Below are 22,642 nucleotides of genomic sequence, written 5' to 3' on the forward strand. Positions count from 1 at the left end.
TAGTTATGGTAAATAAAAATAAGAAAGTGCGTAGGAATGTATGTATTAATGAAAGATTGACATGTTAAGTAGACGTGCACAAAAAAACCGGTTCCGGAACCTAACTGGTGGAACCGAACCGGAACCGGTTCCAGTTCCAACCCGGTTGGTACAATACCCGGTTTGGGTATTTTTGTACTCGAAAATCGTACCCGGTTCTCATATTTGTATGTTAGTATCAGTTCCAACCCGGTTCCTACCCGGTTCTTAATTGTAACCGGTTCGGTTCGTACCCGGAAAAACCGGTTCCGGCGGGTTTTTTCTGAAGAGTCAAACAAAAGTCAAAGTAGCCGTTGGAACTGGTTTCAACGGTAATATAGCCGTTGGAACCGGTTTTTTAGCCACCAATTAGCCGTTGGAACCGGTTCCAACGGTAATATAGCCGTTGGAACCGGTTTTTGAGAGACAATAGATCCGTTGGAACCGGTTCCAACGGTAATATAGCCGTTGGAACCGGTTTTTGATGCCCAAACCTATATATAACTTGTTTTCCACCACTAATTTCACCACCAAACTCAAAAACAAACTATAATACTACTCCTTTAGCAAACCCGTTCCGTTACCCGACCATCCAACTAAATATTATTATGGCACCCATCAAAAAAACTAACAAGAAGGCTAAGAAGAGTGTTTTTGTTGCCCCCGTTCCTGTTACGGAGGACCCAAGGGTTGTTACGGTAGTCGACCATAACCGCAACCAAGACATATGGAAGAATTGGGATTTGATTGTGGATAACGAAGGTTATCAAAAGGCTCGTTGCAAACTATGTGGTTCAATATTAAAGCACGATTCCAACTCTACTTTGAGAAAGCACATCGAGAAGCCATATTGCAAGGCGTTGAAAGGGATTGGCGCGACCGATCAAATTGACTTGGGTAAAGATGGTACACTATTTCGTTACAACACGACTCAAGTTCAAGATAGAATGGCAAAGTTCGTTATTCAACGAGGTTTGCCGTTTAACCACTTTGATGACCCGGAGTTGACGTCGTTGATTCGCCAAACTCTACAACCGAGATACACACATGTAAGTCGTACTACGTTAAGACGTCATTGTATCAAGTTGTGGGAGTGTGCTAAAAAAGAGTTAATCGAGTCTTTTCATTCTTTAGAAGCCATGGTTAGTTTAACTACCGATGTTTGGTCGGCACCACACGGGTTGCCCGAATCATACATATGTGTCACCGCTCATTGGGTTGATCCGGTGACATGGCAATTGATGAAACGCACCATCGCTTTTGAAAACTTCCCGTTCCCACATACCGCCGAAAAATTGTTTGAATTATTTGATGAAGTTATAACGACTTACAACTTGAGAAATAAAATATTTTCGATTTCGTTTGACAACGCTTCAAACAATACTAAGGCGGCTGAAAAATTTATCATTAAATATTCACCACCTTGTTTCGGGGATTTTTTTCATGTCCGATGTGTTGCACATATCATCAACTTGGTTGTTCAAATAGGTCTTGACAATGAAAACATTTGTGATGATTTAAAATACTTTAGACTTATGTTACAAGATGTCTTCAAAAGTGGTAAAAGAAGACATCTTGAATATAAGAACTATTGCAAGTCGGTTGAAAGAAAGTATTTGGGGCCGAATTGGGACTTTCCAACCCGTTGGAACTCAACTTGTCATATGTTAAAGTGTGCTTTTGCCCAACGCCAAACTTTACAAGCTTTTCATAACAATCTTGTTGAAGAACGCGAGGCCGATATGTTTTCGGAAAGTGTTTGGGTCCAAGTCGGTTATTTGTTGGAGTATCTTGACGTGTTCAAAAAGTCAACTACAAAATTATCGGGAGTCTATTACCCTACTAGTTGTTGGGTTTTTCAAGAATTGTACTATATGTCTTGTGTTTTTAAAAGCTTGGCGGAGAAGAACAAACTCTTCGAAAATATTGTTGCGGTGATGAAAGAAAAGTTCATAAAATATTTTGAAAACATACCGCCGGTCTTTACTTGTGCCGCCGCATTAAACCCCTATTGGAATGTTAATGGGGTTGAAACAACGATTGAGGAAATATTCGACAACTTAGGTATGCACGAGATTGACCCGAAGTTGTCGACGGAAGCGAATGACAAGTTCAACAAAAACCTTCAAGACCTTTATGACCATTATTTTCAAATGTATGATCCAAGCACGAGATCGTCTTTTGTGAAAAAAACAACAACTAGTAGGCCGTGCAATGACCCACTTATAAACTTGATGAATGGGATTCGTGAATCGGCATCTAAGAGGCAAAGAGGAAACACACCAAGTAGCGAACTTGGTCGATATAGTGGAGCAAACTATGTTGAGGGCGCAACGGTCGACGAAATTCGCGATATTGATTTTGTTGGCTTGGTGGAAAGGTAAACAAAACGAATTTCCTATTCTATCTGCCATGGCTCGTGATTTGCTTGCCGTACAAGCCTCAACGGTTGCTTCCGAATCGGTTTTTTCTCTTAGTGGGAGGGTGTTATCTATGCGAAGAACAAAACTAACTCCCGAGTCTCTAGAGGTTTGCATTTGCCTAAAGGACCATTTGGATGCGGTGGATCGTGTACAACACAAGGCGAACTTTGAAGACGAAATACCAATAGAGCGTCATATTCATGATGAGGAGGCGGAGGACGGGGTTTCTTCCGATAACGAAGACGAGGGTGAAGACGAGAATGAAGACGAAGAAGAGTTGTAATTATTTGTTTTGGTAAAATTATTTGTAACTTGTTCAACTAATATTTAGTTTTGATTTGTTTTATTATAATTACTTTTGTTACTCATGATTAATTTTTGTTACTTTTTAATAATGACGAACATTTTATTTATTTAAAAAATAACTATTACAAACATTATTAAAACATAAATGATACTAAACATAACAACTAAAACATAAAAACCAAAGTCCGTCGTTTTAATCCGGGAATACTTATTTTTGGGTTGTAGAGCCGGACGACTCTCCCACTTCCGTTTTTTTAGCTTCCAAACTTCTTTTCTCTCGACAATACTTATTCGTATGTTTTCGTAATGCCGAGTTGGACCCTGCTTTAAGAAACTTCGAGCAATATTTGCAACGTGCCAACTCATGTGAGTCGGTCATGAGACACAAATCATAATGAACCCAAACATCGGGGCATCTTGTTGTTTCGATCACCATAACAACGTCATCATTAGTTGCCATTTGTTGTCGGTTTAAGGTTAATTGTGGTTTGGAGTGTGTTTTATAGTTTTGGAAGTGGTTTAACAAGTACACAAACAAACCTTGCTATTTATAGTAAAAAATAACCTATTTATAGTTAAAAAAACCGGTTCCAACGGTCAAAAACGGCAATATAGTCGTTGGAACCGGTTCCTAACGGCTATAATATTTAAATTTAAAAAAAAACCGGTGGAACTGGTTTTTACGTAAAAACCGGTTCCGGTTCATACCTTACCCGGTTCTTAAAAGTTGGCATATCTGGGCATCGGTTCGGGTCGGGAACCGAACCAGTTCTTGAATGGAACCGGTGCCATTTTACAACCCGGTGTGAAAAAACCGGTTTCGAACCGGTTCGGGTTTTCCAGTTGAACCCGATCTGTGCACCTCTAATGTTAAGTATTGAATTTGTATCTCCATATACTTATGTGTAAGAATGTGAATGCTCATCATGTTGTCTGTTAAACTAAAACTCACTAGCTTTTAAGAGACACATGACATTAAATGAAAGGGCTAACATCTAAAGAAATAAAAAGTTATGATGTTTCTTATTGTGTTTTTATTAAAGACAAGTTGAAGACATTATTTCAATCGAAGTTTAAATATTTCGTATAAACTACGATTCTATAAATACATAACTCTGTTTATGAGTAAATCTAACGTCAAGTGGCTACCGGGTTTGGGGCTTTACAATAGCAAAACAATTAGAACCATAAGATATTGTAATTGTTTTACAATTGAATATACTTTAAATCTATAGTTTGAAAGTACGTAATAATATGATAAAAAGGAAGAAACAAAACAATATACGTATTGCCTATGCCAATGATAAATGCCCCATCCCGTTTTCTGAAACAAAAATTCCAGCTTCATGGTGTATACTTTTTTCACCTTTATAACTTACTTTCTTCTTTAACAATAACAACTCAATTGAGTGACTTCAAATGGAAAATTTGACAGGTTGATTGGTAACCCTTCTTTGCTGCAGCAATTTCAAACTTCTTAGTAAAATCTTCATTCAACTCTAATCTCGTTTCAACGAAAAACCGAATCCACCATGAAGAGCTTCTCAATTTGGCCTAACAAAAAACCAACCGCCCTTCAACTTAATAATGGTTTATGGTACGTCGGGTAACATGCCAAAATGGATAAATTTAAGGGTGGGTCAAAAAGGAACCGACTGAAACCCTAGGTTTCAAATCTGGTTGTAACCCTATACATTGAAACCGGTTCCAAACCCTAGGGTGTAAACTAGCCAAGCCGGCTCGTGAGCTACCCGAGACTGGTTCTTGAGCCCAAGCTTCGAAATGAACTCGTTTAATAAATGGGCCTGAGCTTCACTTATATAGTTCAAGTTGGCTTGCGAGCATAAACGAGCTGATTATTTATATAAGTTTTATTTAATTTATTAAACACATAGTTCTATAATTTATCATATACATATTAACATAAAAATAACTAAATAATATATATTATGCTAGACATAAATATTATAATTAAAAAATATATTTATTAAAAATGTATATAAATTAATTAAAAAATAATAAACAAGCCAAGCCCAGGCCGAGCCCAAGCTTACAAAAACGACTCACGAGCTTTTGCTGTCGTAAGTCAAAACGAACCGAGCTCAGCTAATTTACACCCCTAGTCAAACCCAATCCTTTCTTCAAACCAGTTTGGACATTTGTTGACCCAAATTTGCTGCATTTACAAAATGAAGTTAACAAGTATAGTGATGGTAACCTTCAATTTCTTTATTATTTATTCAAAACATTTATTAAACCTGCGCTTATTTATTAACAGTGAAAGAGCACTTGTTTACAAGAGGACTTACAGGGCGACCAAACTTGGACATCTCAGCCACTTTAACTCTACGCTGACCGGGATAACCTGTAATCGTATTTAACAAGGTTAATAATTTACTGAAAAATGAGTTAGTTATACAGATGGTCCTTGTGGTTTGGACAAAGTAACAGGTTTGGATACTAATTTAAAAGGTTGCATGTTTGGGGTTTGTAGTTTCATTTGGGTATCAAGTACAACCATAGTTATCAAATGCGATAAGCACTCAAAAGCGTTGAGGCTTTGCCTAGCGCCCAGAATAAAAGCGCAAAAAAGCGCCCGATTTAAAAAAAACGCACACTAAAATAACAAAATTTTGACTAAAGTAGAACATATTAATAGGAAAACAAAGATTCATTCTCGAAACAGTTTATAGTATTCATCTTTACCATAATTTGAGATATAAAATAACAATAGTTATATAAGTATATATATTAAATTTAATATATATACTTATATAACTATTGTTATTTTATATATCAAATTATGGTAAAGAATTTAATATATACTTATATAACTATTGTTATTTTATATCTCAAATTATGGTAAAGATGACAAACTAAATACTAAACAGCATATATTGTATTATTTATAAAATCGTGCTCTAGCTTTGTTTTGTGATATGCAAAGCAATTGTTGTTCATTATAATGAGAGAGAGAGAGAGAGAGAGAGAGAGATTATAGTTCATTATAAAGAGAGAAGAGGGAGATTAGAGTTAATTTTGTTAATATGATGAATTTTAGGTAAGTTGATAAATCAAATAAATTCAAGATAAAAAGAGAAAGTAACAAAGACAGGGAATTGCCGACTTTCTTCCAAAAATAGCGCCTTCAATTATGGTAGGCGGTGGACCACCGATTTCGCCTAAAAAATCGCCTAGGCGCCAAAGCGCAACGCTTTTAATAACTATGAGTACAACACAAATTTCTGTTAACTTTTCCATTAAGTATATATAAAAATTAAAAAACTGCCCCTGATATCAAGGACAGATGAATCCAGAATCTTGATACTCCTAACATCCTATATTCAAAGCAATCAATACTTAAAATGATCAGATCTATAACTTAGTTCAAGGGTAATTTGGTATTTATCTGGACTTATCAGAAAAGTTAACAGAAGTTAGTGTAAACCTAAACTTTTTACAAAAGTAAAACCACGAAACTCAAACATGGAACTTCAGAAAGTTACTATGCAAACAAGTTACCAGAAAGAATGTTTGACCCGTTACCAATCAATTAAATAATAATAAGATTCATCATAAACGTACCAGAAAGAATAACAAATCCATCTGAAGAAACTCTTGCCAGTTCGGGAAGAGTCTTGTTGAGGTACTTTGGGGACAAATAATCAAGGGCATCTGAAACTATGACAAGTGAAAATGAATTTGACCTATACGGCAAAGGAAACTTAATATCAGCAACACGAACAATGCCTTTACGTATAAGGCTTTTGCAATTGATATCACTGTCATCCAAATCATACGGTTCTAGACCCCAAGCTTCAGTATCTTCTTCTTTTGGCAATTTGGAGACCACTGCACACGAGTCAGGACCAATATGCAGAATTTTGTTAAAGCTATCACCATACGCTTTTTTCAAATATGGTAATGCTTGATTCATCTCTGCTGAGCACGAAATACCACCTGCACAAAAGATCTCACATGGTTCAAGTGTAAAAAAATCACCATAACAAAATATGTTTTGTTATGAATGAAAATGTTTAATGATTTACCTTCAAGCCTACTTAAAGCTGCTTTATCGTCAGTGGTTCCACCTGTCACCACATTAACTTCAGTGTAAATTGGTTTGTGTAAAATGTATCCGTAAGGCGTAAGCATAACTGAATTTTGGTTAACCAGAGAATCGTAGCCGGTTGGTTATGGTTAATGAGTTTTACAAGTTGATTTGGTTCAGCAAAGGATCAGTTAATCATGAACTAGATTTGGTCATGAAATGTTTGGGGCTGATTCATATAACCCAAAAACAACGAAACTGGGCTTGAAAAAGTTTAACCACTACTGTTTTTAGACATTTGGCTTGAAATAATTTGAGCTTTATCATCTCGGGTCTGTTCGGTTTTGTCATGGATGGAAATACGAGTGGCCATAACCGACCCACTAATTTGTTTTTCAAAAAAAGTCTAATCCGACCCATCTGTTTTTGGTTAGGTTTAGTTATATCAGTTCGGGTTTTATCCGTTAACTCTGTTAAGGGTCGGTTAATTCTGTTAAAAGCACACCCCTAATAAAATGCAAATCACATTGTTTTCAAATATATTACTAACCTGGGCCGCTATAAATGTAACAAATCATCAAAAAAGCTCCCTGAAAATTTCCATCGCAGGCATATTCCCACTCATTATTTGTTTTAACCAAAACAGAAAAATATAAGCAAAAACGCAAAGATATTACTTGACTTTGACTAGCAAATAACATTAACATTAGAAGCTTTATGAGGCTTACCACTAGTACAAGAACAACAGATAAAAACGGTGAAGTGCGTGATTTTGGATTCAAAGATCCCATAAATGGAATTCCAGCTCCTTCTCCCAGACGCCTAGATAAACTAGCTGGCCTCCTTGACATTTTTATTATGTTATGATGAACCTGCAAGCTTAATTATTAGTCAGTGTTGCGATTAGGCGCCGATTAATCGGAAATCCGAGGACTATTGATTCGATTCCACCTAATCGGCCCTTAAAGTCGGTACCCGCCAAAACCGGTTAAAATTGGTCAAAATCAAGTATTTGAAAATTTATTACTTATCTTGAAAAATTAAATAAAATTTTGTAAATGTATAATAATTCTTTTGAAAAAATAAATATAGAATTCAAATCCCTGTTAATGGCTGGTTGGTACCCGACTGCCCGACTTGCGCCTACCGACATTGATTTTAGTTACATGAAAATCTAATTAAAACTGTGGTGAATTCATCATATATGACAAATCGGTGAAATACAGTCAAAGTTGGTCAAAAGTATTTGAAACAATTATACTTAATTTTGAAGAACTACATATAAAACTTTGTGTGTATATATACACATATAATTTTGAAATTACATATATTGTTAGTTGGAAACTAGTGAGTTTAGTTAAAAGAAACACTAATCAATAAAAGTTTTATTAAGTGTGATGAATTCAAAATGTATCCAAGCCAAACAACATCGGAAATTCAGCGATATCTAATTAAGCGTAACTGGGTTTCCTGTTGAGATTTAAAGCTAACGCATATGTGGATTTAGCACCAGAGCAATAAGTTAATCGATTTACAGAAAGTAACAAACATAATTTAGCCTAAAAGGAGTCAATTATTTTGAAAAAAGGCAATTAAAATCTGTTCGCGAGTGATGAATTGACCTGAATGAAGCAAGTAGACAGATAGATTTTGAATTGAGTTGAGTTGAGTTGAGTGGTGTTTGGATCTAGATCTGTGTGTAAGCTTGAGCTAAAAATAATAAGATGCTTTATATAAATTTTTTATTTAACATGAAACCCTTTCCCAGATGTGTTGTAGGGGAATCTTAAATCAACTTTCATTGATGTATGTATGTAGTAGCCTTAGAAACCGTGTATATATAAATTAATGTATAAATTATAATTAATAATTTAATATAAATAAAAAAATTAAGTTTTTTTATATTATGTAAAAAAAATGTATTATAAATATTGTTGTTTCATATCATCAAATATATATATATATATATATATATATATATATATTTGAATTTTAAATCAAGAATGAATTGTTCTGTCATCGGTATACAATAATGAAGCAATGTTACTAGAAACAACATTTAAAACAATGAGGCCTTTCGTTGTGAAAGATGTAGCTAAAATCTTTCACAAAAATGTTATAGGTTCCATACCCGACCATAGACAAAAAAGACACAAGAATTTCCATTTTAAACAGCTTTCATGCTGTCCTTATAAACACATTGTTGTTCAACTATCACAATAGTCTTATAACAAATATAAAAAATGGAAAATTTATCTATGATTTTTAAGACAAACTTTTGTAGAAAAAATAAAAAAAATTATTATAGCTTTCTTCAATATGAAGATGTCTAAAAAATTAAATGTTAATGTACTCTTTAAACATAAACTCTTTTATATATACATTTCAATCTTAAAAAATATATTTATGACACATAATTATTATATTAATATTTTTTATATCAAGTATGTTTATAATATAATTTATGTTATTAATAATTAAATCAATAGAGATTAACCAATTAATATTGTATGTTGTATTTATAATCAATACTATATTTAGAACTAAGATTTTTTTTATTTTCCATCAACAGAAGAGAAGTGATTTTGGAGGGAATTTGATAGTGAGAATTAACCTCAAAATTTCACGTGTCAAGAATTATTTTCTGTTATTAGTATAGGTAGATGTATGTATATGGATCTAGTGCTACAGTATGTACTTTGTGCAACTCTTGTAACTATGTATTTGAGTATAGGTATTCTCTCACGAAGCAACATTTTTATTCTTTGAGATAAACGTATGATTTGCCTATATCTCATTCTTTTTTGTTATTAGTAGGATTTTCACTGGGTATGTTTGTTGTTATTATTGTTGTCTTATGGATATACCGTAATAGCTACTAAGTTGGTATACTTGACACCAGAGACAGATCCAGAAAATTTTGGTAGGATGGGCACAAACTGGATCGAGTTAAAAATGGTCGGTCAAGAGAATAGCTGAATAGGTTTGTCCAACCATTTTAAAGGCCCAAAGCGGAATGAACTTTCGAGGCAGATGAAAGGGTAAACTAGTCCTTTTACACACCACCATTTAAAAGTTAAAATATTAAGTGGCATTTTGGACCCATCTTTAACTATTATACAACATCAACAAGCACCACTGTCATTATTGCGGCTGATGAGATGGGTACCCTTACCCACCCACAAGCCAAATCTCACAAACTAAAGAAGCTTAAGAATAAAGAAGCTGTTGGCACAAGCAGCCAGGCAGGGAAGCTCGAAATTTGGGGAGCAAGATTTCTAAGTTGACCAGGAAGCTCCTGCTACGGTAAATGGCAGAAAATAACTGCCAAAAAGTCATGACTGTCATAAAGTAAAAGTAGCAACAAGACAAACAAGGGCTGGACAAAGGTTGCACTAAAATGGCATGCACCCAGCTTGCATAAGGTAAAAGTAGAGCTGACATTTTCCTCTTATGAAGCTTACGCTTCCCTGTAAGTCCTGTAGAAGGATCTTTTAATGTGATTAAACCCGTTGTTAGGAGGAATCTAACAATGGATTGATTCTATGTAATACAAAAAAAACACAAAAAAAACACACTAGAATGCTTCAAAACAAACGTTCTATTTAACGTCGGGTGCTTAAGCCCTTTAACAATGATTACAAGAATACTATCAATCTCTCTTGTCTCTCGTCTCTCGTTATTGCCACTGACCAACCCAAAACAACCCACATACATCATATATATATATATATATATATATATATATATAGTATATGCTAGACATAAGCCCAAACATACAATACGGATTTCGGTATACATTGAATAGCCCAAAACCAAGCCCAATAACATGAAGCATAACCCATTTAATATAGCCCAACATTCTCCCCCTTGGTTTACCGCTTGATCCATAATCGTGCTCAAGTATGTCAGCATCAGCTTCCTTGTAAGTGCCCACCCATAAAACCTGTCCGTATGATCGACCCCACCATTCTTGTATACTCCTTAGCAGCTGGCTCATAAAGTGGTTCAACTGTAATATGAAAGCCACTAAGGGTCTTTATGTCCTTTTCACCAAACTTCAGTAAATCCCTAGGATCAACAATAGAATATTGTCCTCTGTTTAGCCTTTTAATGACAATAGCCGTTTCACCATCATATGTCCAAAACTTCATTTCATCAAGAGCACCCTCAAGAATTCTCTTGGTGATTGGAATGGGCGTCACTTTATTAGTTTGAGGCCACATAACGTTCAACATTGTCTTGTTAGTATAAGAATCACGTACCCCCTTTGCTTTCTTGTGGAAAGACTCGGTAGTAGGCATGTTGGGGAATCCTCTTTCAACCTGGTTGTTCAAGTAGTTCCAGAAATTTACGACCTTTGGATCATTGCTTGGATTGTTGAAAGGTGCGTGTATCAAATCACTTAGGTCAATCTTTGTCTATGAACCAGAATTTTTTATCTTCTTATAGTATTCCATGTTCCAAGATCTATATTTGAACCATCACATCCAGTGACGGAACCAGAACTTTTCAACCGAGGGGTCACAATATATTATTAGCCGGACAATCATTAACCGATTAACGCATGACCTGATCACCTAAAGTTTCATTTTATAACAACCTGGCGCATTATTAAACCTTCTATTATTATTACAATTATTAATGTTTTTGGAATTTTATTAAAACCTTTATGTTTGCTTAAATTTCTTTTAATATACCTTCTGTAAAAGGATATCTGACGTAATAAAAAATATGCTTGGTTATATTAATATTTAGAAAACAACACCAAGAACTTTAATAATATCATATGGCTTTAAAAAGAAAATAACGATAACTAAATGTATTACACCTTAAATAAAGATCTTTGAGTGGCAAAAAAATAACATAATATAAATAATTTTTAACATATACAAAAACTATCAATAATAAAGATATATTTGATTGATGATATGTATGGTGTTGTCAGTCAATTTTTTATGAGTACATATTTTAACATTTTCTCTTTCATCTTTTACCAATTTACCTTTATTTGCATTTCATCTTCTTCCTTATCCACATACCCATACTATGAACTAGCTCTATGGCTAGAAAAACAGTCTATCTTCACTGTCTTACACTTAATCACTCTATATAGGGTAATTTGAAGGGTCAAACTCCAACAGATTGTACCTGTGAAGCATCAGTGTTGACAAATATTCAGACGCCGAAGGGTTCGCCGGAGGGTCAACGGACCCCCCGAACCCTCCCGTAGTTCCATCAGTGACCACATCTCTTTATCACTATCATATCCCCAAGAAACGACTCCAGAACGATCACCATGCTTGTCAAAGAAGCCCTTTTGAATCTCCATAATGAACTTTTCAGGGTGATCAGAAGACACAACATTCTGATTTCAGTTCTTTCGAATCAACATATTCCTCTTTAACATTTCCATTTGTTCAGCGGTGTTCGGTGGAGCAGATAAGTATTTCTCCAGTTGCAATGAAGTGTGTTTGAGGCATGACGCATACTTGAACCGCTATCAGTAGGAGCATCTTGATCATTACTAGCTGTTCTTCCACCGCTATCATCACCACCTTTAAATTCATCTCCAAACCTATTAATAAGCTTTTGTTGGAGATCCAAGTATAATGTAGTGAGACCACCCATGTTTTCTTGAAGGTCTTGAATTTAGAATCTTGAAGGTCTTGAATTTTAGAATCTTTATCTGAATTACCGGCTTCAAGTTCTTGAATACGTACATCCTTCACCACAGAATCTTATTCAAGCTAAAAGAAGTTGCGTTGTAAAGCGTGTACGTCAACTAGTTTGGTTTCTAGTGCAATCCCCTTGCCTTTATCTTGTAACAATTTATCTTGCAGGGTGAGAATATGAGCAATCTTATCAGCTGCACTTGAACTTTCTTGAACGATCGGGTCAGACGATCCAGATAATTCAGTGGTAGACTGGACATGTGCCTCGAACTCAAACTCTTGTGTATCATCAAAAATGTGATCTTGAGCTGGTTGAGCAGCAATAACGGGCCTTGATCAGTTTGAGCTTCAACAGTAACAGGCTCAGTAACCGTTGGTTGATTGGTTGGCGTAAGATCACCAGCCAGCACACCCGGTGTTGGATCTTTCTTTCATCGTTTACGTGGAATAAGATCAGTGGCTGGCTCTTCTTCAGTATCATCTTCATTATGTGTCACATCGACTAATTGAGGAGGCTTAAATGCAGTCGACTGGAGCTTCTCTTTGAAAGTCTCAAAATCGTTAACTTGTTCAGCAATAGGTACAGATTGTTGTACTTGGTGTTCAGTCTCTATATGTTGTGGCGGAGAACTATCAAACTCATCATCATCAGAAATGGTTTCAAAGGCAGTTATGGGCCTTTGAACCGGAACCACATGTTCCTCAGCAATGGTGGCACTAGTAGCAGCAGCATCCTCAGTTTCAGCAAACTTTCCAAATTTCACCAACTGATGGAGTCCCTGATAAACTACCTTGGCCCCTTACCTCGACTACTTTATCAACCCAAAAGTATTGGGACCCATAGCTTTCAAGTCGAGTGCTCAACAGATTTGATCAAGTAAGAGTAATGAGAATAAAAGATCATCTGTAGAAACCTCGGGTACATAAAAAACATCTCCTTCTTCTTCCCCTTGAGATTGCCTATCATTTCATCGAACACGAACTTGGAATAATTATAGTTTCAATCCATGATCAAAGCAACTACGGCTTACATCTGGGTGTGGCTAATCTCATCAGAACCCCCTTTTCGTCCTGATAGAAAGTGTGAATCAAGAACCTCCTGTATGGATGAAACAACTTCTTAATGGCTGGCGGGTAGGTTCTCTCGTATCCCATTTTTTGAACAATTTTTACCATTGCCTCAGTAGAATACTCTATTCGGTAATCAGGCTGATCTCCGAATAGCAACACGTCACGAATGATTGACTCAGAGATGATAATAGGATTCTTTTGGATCTTTGACTCAATAATAAGTGGCCCCTTCAACACCTCTTTGATTAATGGAAGCATTTTTCTAGAGATCAGTCACCATCTTCTTACATATAACCAGAGTTTCTCGCAAAGCGTGAGAAACCCTGCACGTGTTTAGCCCCACTATCATTGATTTGAACTCCTTGTGACCTAGAGGAGGATCAAAGAGGAATCCAACAATATTATGAGTGTCTACAAACTTTAGAGGTGCTTGATCAGCCATGACTGGAACAAACGAGTCAAGTTAGTGATATATTCACTTAAATACATAATTAGTTACTTTGACGTTTATATCTTGTAAAATGGACAACTTGATTATAGTATATGGACCAAATATATAAATATTGAAACATAAACTTGTCCAAAAAAATAAAAAATAGTAATGATAATCTGATTAAGGAGACGTTTTCGGTCCAAGAATAGAGTTTTCGGTCTAAAATAAGTGATTTCGGTCATTAATGAGTGATTTGGGTCCAAAACGTAGTTTTCGGTCAAAGACTGTTCATAAATGACCCTTGGCAGCCGAGAACATGGGTTCTCGGGTAATCAAATAGGTTCTCGGTCAAAGTTTGACCGAGAACCCTTGAGATCTCAGTTGGTCACAAAGGTTCTCTGGTTGACCAAGGGTATTCGGTCAACCAGCACCGAGAACCCTTGGGTTCCTTCTAGAATGTTGTGTCATCTTCCCTATCAAGCCAAACTACCATATATGAATAAACCTGCAACTCAATAAAACTCATAATATGATTCAACAATTAAAATCATTCATCACAATCACATATTGCAAGATTCAAACACCATTTAAGATCAAAACAGTCATTTAGTCTATAGATTGTCTCAATAGTGACCCGAGAACCATATACCTTTAGCGATCTTCAAGATCAACCTAGATGATCATACGTAACACGGGTGAAGATGATATGAGATAAGGAAGAGACAAAGAGATTTAATTTCAGATTAGAGTTCAAAAAAAACCAATAATTCACCTAATGAATTAAACATCGCCTTTTAAACTTCAAAAAATGAGTTGGGCCAAGAACCTTGATGGTCCGAGAACCATATCATTACAAACAGTTTGGGCCAAGCCGACTGGGCCGAAAACACATATTAAGACATACCAGGCTTCATGGGCTAAGAGCACAAGAGAATACATGCCTGATCCATGATAAAAACAATTTATGAACGGATTTGTTTCAACGAGAGTAAACATGAGGTAAACTTAAAGACGAAAAGAAAAATATATGAAAATAAAGATAAAATTAAAATGAAATAAAATCACAGCACAATTTTTTTTACCACCTGACCTTCAGTAGTTCTAACCTATTGTGGGATCATATTTCAGTTTTATTAAACGAGCAAACCTTTATGAAAAGATCTGAATATGGAATCATATTAATTATGATGCTTTCACAATTATTCATTTTCAGCATTATTATGACATAGAGAAGAGGTTGATAACATGTATTTAGATACTTAGCATGATTTTCATTGCATCAGTGATATGCTTATATTCAATTAGGCATAAAGCTTAGATGGACATCATTTATGGACCGATGGTGCCTCTTATCCCTTCTCAAAGTGTATTTGGCTTTCCCCAAATCACCCTAATTTGACTCCAACCCCCTAATGCTTGATCAAAATATTTTCTCTATACAAACAAAAATTTTAAGCTTTAAGGTTGAACGGTGGACTTACATGTCGTCCAGACTTACAGACCTTACATTCAGGGTGTTTAGGACTAATTTGAATGCCCCAACCTTATAGTTCTAGTTTGACTCTTTAAGCTTTTAAAAGCAAATTTTATGACGCAATATAATATAATATTATAATAATAATTTTTTTTAAATAGCAATAACTAAGAAACATACTATTTTTGGTGATCAAGACATTAACGGGTTCGTGTATGACTGGGTAATTGCTTTTCTGACTATCATTCGAAAGATGTATTTAGAGACATGCATAGATCTTCAAAATGACTCTCCACAGTAAGTTTAGTAGTTTTAGTTTATATCACTTCAAACTTTTACGTATCATGAAAAGTTACCATACAAATAAATGACTGTTCAAAAGCTTTTTTAGCCTAGTAACTTCACACGTTAGGCACACAAAAACAATTTATCAATGACTTTCCAAAGGTTGGATCAAATTTTCATTTGAAAACATTTTGAGCTTCTATAAAGCTTGTAACTGAATAATTATATTACTTCCCATGTACAGAAAGAACCAAAAGCCAAAAACACTATTTTTGAATTTTCAAATTTATTAAAGTACACGCACACTCTTTTTTTAATTTTTTAATTTTCTCCCCCTAGATTTGTGCGAAAATTTTAACAGAAAGAAAAACTTTTATGTACAAATTTAACCTAAAAAAGACTCAATCGTCGAAACATTATTTTTAAGAAATCCGACAAGCACACATTAAATCTGGCTGTTGTCACACCCCAACCTACGGCGGAAATACCAGGGCACGAACTGATTGCTCACAGCTTTTCAAATGTTACTATCATGCATTATTAAAATGACAATATCTATTAATTAAATTAAGTTTTCAAATAAATCAAATACAAAAAATACATAATCCATAATCATACAACATTACAACTTATATCACAAATGATCTTGATTAATTATTTTCTAACTTAAATTCTTCACTAAGTCTTCACCAACCTGCATTAAGTTTCTATGATAACCTACATATGCGTATAAAATAGAATTTTATCAACAACACATGTTGAGTGAGCAACACACCGGTTTAAATGTACATATAGTATATATAAAATAAGTAATTGCAACTAGTCATATGAGAATAAAAAATTAACCAAACGAGCAAGTATAACTGAGATGTCGAGAAACACAAAGGCTAACGACTGGCGTATGATCATACTATTATGCTATTATGTTGGACCTCTCTGAATGTGGAAGCATAAAAAGAAAATAAGCATATAAACAAGTAAGGTATAAGTTCTTAACACATAAGACAATAGTTGCAGTTTTGAGTATAAGTGTATATGAGAAATATAATTTACGCATATGTCCCCCAAACGTGGAAAACAAGTAAAAGGGAATGTGGTACTCACCTGGTCGAGAAAGCAAATGAGATAAACAAATATACAAAACACCACTTCTTTCGAGATTGTCCAACTGAAATTTCTAAGCACGAGTTATGACGATAAGCAACTATGAACTTAAAATACAAATGATAATCAAAGACGTTCGAGATTCGATGAGATTCAGGATTTAACGATCTGATGGGTTCTCGCGAACGTTACTTATTTCTTTAAATTTATTATTAATTTTATTAACAAAGCTTTATTGTTTATATTATGATTTAATTATATAAAATACATTTAAATACTCAAATAAACATTTTTAAAACTTTGGACAGATTATATAACGATATTTGATTTTCTAAAAAAAATGTTTTGGTATATATATATATTATTAATAAAGATTTCTTTAAAATACTTATTGCAAATACTAGATAATAAATAATAAATAATAAGCCTTATATAAAATATGGTTTTTATATAATATTTGTAATTAAACCTTAATTTACTAATTAACAAGATTAATTTAAATATATATTTTATATTAAAACCCTTTAACAATTTTAATACTAAAATACATATACATACTTACACACACATATATATATATATATATAGATATAATTATACAAGTATATGGTTTTAACATCGGTTCAGCAAGGTGCTCGGTTAATATGTTGGCTTTTTAAATATATATATATATATAAACTAAATATTATTTATATTAATTTGTTTAAACCATTTAGATCCATAAAACAAATAAAACAAAAATAAAGCCAAAACTGCCATGGCCGGGACTCGAACCCGCGCTAGTGGCCGGCACACGTTAACACCCACACACCAGCCAACTGCGTTGGGTGTGTCAGTTGGTTAGAAACAGAAACAAAAAATAAAATAGTATACTGTTTAAAATCCCAAATACTCAAGAACCTTAATTCTAGATCGTTCAAATCGTTAAGTTTTAGTTAAATTAACATTAGGGCTATTTCTCCTTGAATATAAACGAACTCGCTACATGACCTAATTTTCTCCAACGATGATAACAGACGAGTTTAATTGATCGCTCAAGAACTGTAACGATTCCGACGAAACCAGGTATACCCTAACCGGTAGACAATAGTTACGTTATATTTACTGTCGGGTACATGAATTACCATAGTAATTATACGAGAATACATGGTTCACTGTATTGATTGTACGTGAAAATATAATTCATCGTATTGAATATGCGATTAATCGATCGATAGTTATTGAAATCCGAACGAATCAAGGGTTCCATTATAGACGATATCTATAATATTTAGTGATTTTACGAAGCATTAATGCTTCGGGATAAGTAAAGTACGGCACAGAAAAAGAATTTTCGATTTAATGGTACGTCGGTACGTTAAACGAAACCTTCAATACCAAACCGAGCAAGAGACGATCGATCAAGCAGAAAAAGATGCGCAATTATTAATAATATGATGTTTTAAGTTAATAAATGTCATGGTTTAAGTTTTTAAAGTTTTTAAATCGGTTTTATATAAATTTCGTTTTTAAGCCGAAAACGACCGTTTTAGCCTCGTTTTAAGCTAAATTAAACATTTAACCGAAAACGAACTGAACCAGATTATCCAAAACATTATCCGGATTTCCAAAATCCAAATGTGTGGCTAAGAATGGAAAGGTGGGTCCCACCCCACCCCCTCTTGACTTCCGATCGGCATTAGGGGTATATCCCCATGCCTTTTGTTATTTTTTTAAAACAAGCTTGGCCATGTTCTTCCTTCCTCTCCACAATATCATCTAAAAATCCGAGTTTGTAGCAAGAAAAGTAAGGTAAAAATCGAGTTATTTACGTTTCCATCTTCGTTTCTCGAGTTTATTTGCAAGAAAATGAGGTTTCAAGTAAAAAAGGGTGAAAACCCGAGATGAAAACCGATTCTTGCATGATCAAGTGATGTATACGGGTTATACAAGGGATCTTGGTCCAAGAAAGGAGTCAAACGAACCAAAAACGAATTTTTACGGTTTAAACTTTAGTTTTGAAAAAAATAACCGAAACTATAGTGTAAGAGGCTTGATTATGAGTGTAACTTGCTTGGTATTGTGGTATGTTGGTTGTAGGTTCTGTATTTAGTGGTAGATAAGGCGGAAAGACGAGTGTGTAGCTTGTAGTGGCGGAAAACAAAAGGTATATTCGGTTTATGTTCGGTTATGAGTGTTTTGGACAGATTGTGGTACCTTTAGATTTAGGCTACGAAATTTCACAGAGATGATATACACATAAAAATATGAGATCTGTGAAATTTTGGTAATTTTTGGACAAATGATGAATATTTGGTGAATTTAATGCTCGGTTTTGGCTAAAAATGGTGAAAAATACTTAAATATCATGATAAATTCTGGAAAATTCCAGATAAGCTTTTTATAACATGTAAAAGTCACACACAAAAGTTTAGTTTGGTTGGAGAAATCTAGGTAGGCTTTTCGGTTAAACGAGTTCTAGGGTTTTCTAGCTCGGTTTTAGTGAAAATGGCATGTAAAAAGAGATTTTGGTTCTGGAAAAATTACAGGGGACTATGGGGATGGCAGGGGTCATCTAGGAAAAATTTGGGATTTTTCTAAGATCGTTTAGTATTTACGACATATTTAGTGTTTAAATGGTGTTTAAAAATAGATAAATAAATTTTTAATATAAAAATTAATTCTGGAAATATTTTTATAAAATTCCTCACTGTCAAAAAGTGATTTGTGCAAAATTTCAAGATCCGAGATTAAACGGATAATTATTTGTGCTAAAGAAAATAAAAACAAACTTTTAAAGTTTAAAACGCGTAAACCGGTAAAGTTCGTCTAAACGAGCTGACTGGTCTATAAAAACCCTAAAAATGAACTATTCTCATATAACTGAGTTAAACAAGTAAAAATAAATCATCCGAAAATAATTCGGATGATTTGAGTAATTTTATCCGATTTAACAGTTTCCGGTGCACTAAAGACGGAAACGGGTCCCGCGGCCAATCGGGGCGTCTAAACCGAGCTCTAATTTCACAACTTTAATTAAATTATCAGTCAACAACTATTTTCGGGTCGTGTGTGACCAAACTCATTTTGAAACGTAGAAACGGATAACCGTGCTAGGCACGCAAAACGGGGAAAACGAACTAATAGTAATTTTGACTATTGAACTCTAAATGATATCACAATCTGAGTCCGGAGAAGTGTTTCTGGGTTAACATTTCCCTCGGAACGGGTACAGTACTGGGTTAACAGTGTCCCCAGATGTACCGGTTAACACGGTTAAAGTTATATTAATAATGATTGTATAGTAACGAACTTAGGGATGGTATTACAGATCCGGATTAGTAGCTTGCGTACTGTGTTACCTACTTGCTTGCGATAAGGTGAGTTTCACGAGCCCCCTTTTCTGTATTGTTTTTAAATATTTTCCCGGGGCGGAAAGCATGTTACTACTAAAATGTTTAAGTACATACTGAATGCATGGATTTGCGTGTATTGATATATGTTTTTTTGTACGGGAATCGTACGGAAATGTACTAAGATGGTAATTGTCTGAGTTGCTAACATTGTAAGGCCCCGCAACACGAGTGATTAGCTAAAAGCCGGTAGAGTGTGAATAGTACTATTGGTCTGACAAACCCAACTGGTCCGGCATGGATTTGCTGATGTTTCCCAGCCAGTTGCACATGTCTATTTTGTTGTTATTTATTTTGCTATGTAATGTTAGGCATAGCGGTTTGGGGCAGGTCCGTGGGCGGAGTATGCCACTGGGTTGTGTGTGGATAGTCAGAGGTTTCACTTGTGGGCTCAGCATAATTACATCGATAATATTATATTATGATATAGATTTATCATGGTTTACTCAAATTGTGAAACTCACCAACTATTCGTAGTTGACCCGTTTTCCCACATGCTTTTCAGGTACGATTAAGATGAAGTGATTGCTTACGTTCTAAGTGCTTGATGTGTGTAAGATTTGCGTGGGGGATGTTATGATACATTATATTAAATAGAATTATGTATCGTATTGTATGATGTGTGTATCACTTAGACGGTAATGAATTATGAGATAATGTAATTTGAAGTATAGTAGTGTATTCAGTTTTCTTTATAAACAATGTGGTTGATATCAGAGGTGTCTGTTGCATCCCGTTTACGTTTCCGCTGCGGTTACGGGGTGTTACAGAACTTGGTATCAGAGCCATTGGTTATAAAGAATTAGGATGTCTTTAAAAGATACCTAAAATATAACCAGTAGCTCAAGTATTATAGGATCTGAATATCAACTAGTAATATATGGTGACGAGTATCGGGATGAACTTGGATGGACAAGTTAGTTATTATGGTCCGGAACATAATAACAGACTTGTCCGCACGAGGGAATTCAGGGGAAGTCACGGGGAACATTAATAGGTAAAAATGGCAATATATGTGTAAAGTATATAATATTATTTATGCGTGCTAATGTGTATATATATATGTACATATCTTGTGGGTACATGTATTGAGAAATATGACCCGGATAAGGAACCGGGGGATGAAATAATAAAAGTACCGAGGATGCTGAAATTCCTAGAGCATCGGTTGATGATAAGTCCGACTTATCGGGCCATAGTTATGATAGTACCAAATTAGATCTCCCGGTTGACATTAACCAGAAATATCTAGTAACCGTCACTCCCAACCAAAATTAATAAATCCCTTACCCTACCAATACCGGTACCGTATATCTTAATAACCCCCTATGTTCACCCGAACCGCCGACCCTCACGTACGAACGGACCTGTACCTGAACCCATTTTTATTCCATTAAGGTAAAAAAAAAAAAAAAATAAAAATAAATAAATAAATAAAAAATAATAATAATAAATTTGATAATAAATGAGCAGATAAAAATAATATATAGAAATATATATGTGTATTTCTCACTCTCAAACATATGAGACATACCACCTCCAGATCGAGAATTACCGATTTTAGCGAACCTAGAACGCCTGAGGACATTGACTGAGCAAGTGATAGAGTTTCCCATAATAGTAATTGATAATATTGGAAGGCAACATGGGTTGCGCGATTACCTTGAACCTTGCAACTCCCTATGTTATCCTTACATCCGTTAGATGCCTATACCCATGTATACTCGAATAGAATGATTACCCATACACAAAGAGGTGTTGGAATCATTATAGCATAGTTGGTTGTTCGTTCGTAGGTGGTATACCGTGTATGCCGGATATACAAGTAGACATGGATATTATAACTACGTGGTACGTAATCGTTTGGTGCTCACGGTGAGCATGTGTCGGTTATGCTGACATGCAGAAGGATATTGAAATCAAGCATATTAAACATTAATCTTTGTTGAGAAAGATTGATATGTCAGTTAGTGACAAGGGTTATGAAACATATTTAAACGTTAACCAACGTCAGGTTAAGTCCATACGTTATTATATTTGTGGGACATATATACTAGATACTGGTATGTGTAATATGTATGATAATATTTGGTGTGTATGTGTACCTGCTGTTATGATTGAGCTGGTAACGAGTTATACGGTGAGATTAGTATTGATTACTGCGTACTGGATGGGTACGGCAGAATGACATAAAAAGAGTAACTCCAAAGATGGAGATTGATATGACTCAGTTGATTGCTCAAAGATAGCAGATGATGATACCGAATGTCGTATCACAGATCACTGCTAGTGTTGATGCAAATGTGATCGCAGAATTATAGATTGAGCAATCACATGATTATGAATATTTCAATTCTTAGTGTTATTACTAAGAGTGGTAATGTCCCAGCGAATACTATTATGACTACAA

At 34.8% G+C, this 22,642-nt stretch overlaps 1 protein-coding gene across 1 annotated transcript; it reads right to left on the minus strand.

Annotated features, from left to right (window-relative positions):
• Positions 1–3,949: 3,949 nt before the first annotated feature.
• Positions 3,950–8,577, minus strand: LOC143602088 (putative pectin methylesterase CGR3). Its single transcript, XM_077079325.1, has 7 exons — positions 8,421–8,577; positions 7,527–7,670; positions 7,349–7,388; positions 6,797–6,838; positions 6,333–6,707; positions 5,057–5,112; positions 3,950–4,301 (listed from the first exon to the last, which is right to left on the minus strand). Exons 2-7 carry the CDS (start codon positions 7,647–7,649, stop codon positions 4,149–4,151), a joined length of 789 nt encoding a protein of 262 aa, XP_076935440.1. The 5' UTR covers positions 7,650–7,670; positions 8,421–8,577; the 3' UTR covers positions 3,950–4,148.
• Positions 8,578–22,642: the final 14,065 nt, after the last annotated feature.

Source organism: Bidens hawaiensis, unplaced genomic scaffold, assembly GCF_021521415.1.
Source record: "Bidens hawaiensis isolate Kalapana, Puna unplaced genomic scaffold, B.hawaiensis_p1.1 tig00057889_1, whole genome shotgun sequence".
Taxonomy (NCBI): domain Eukaryota; kingdom Viridiplantae; phylum Streptophyta; class Magnoliopsida; order Asterales; family Asteraceae; genus Bidens; species Bidens hawaiensis.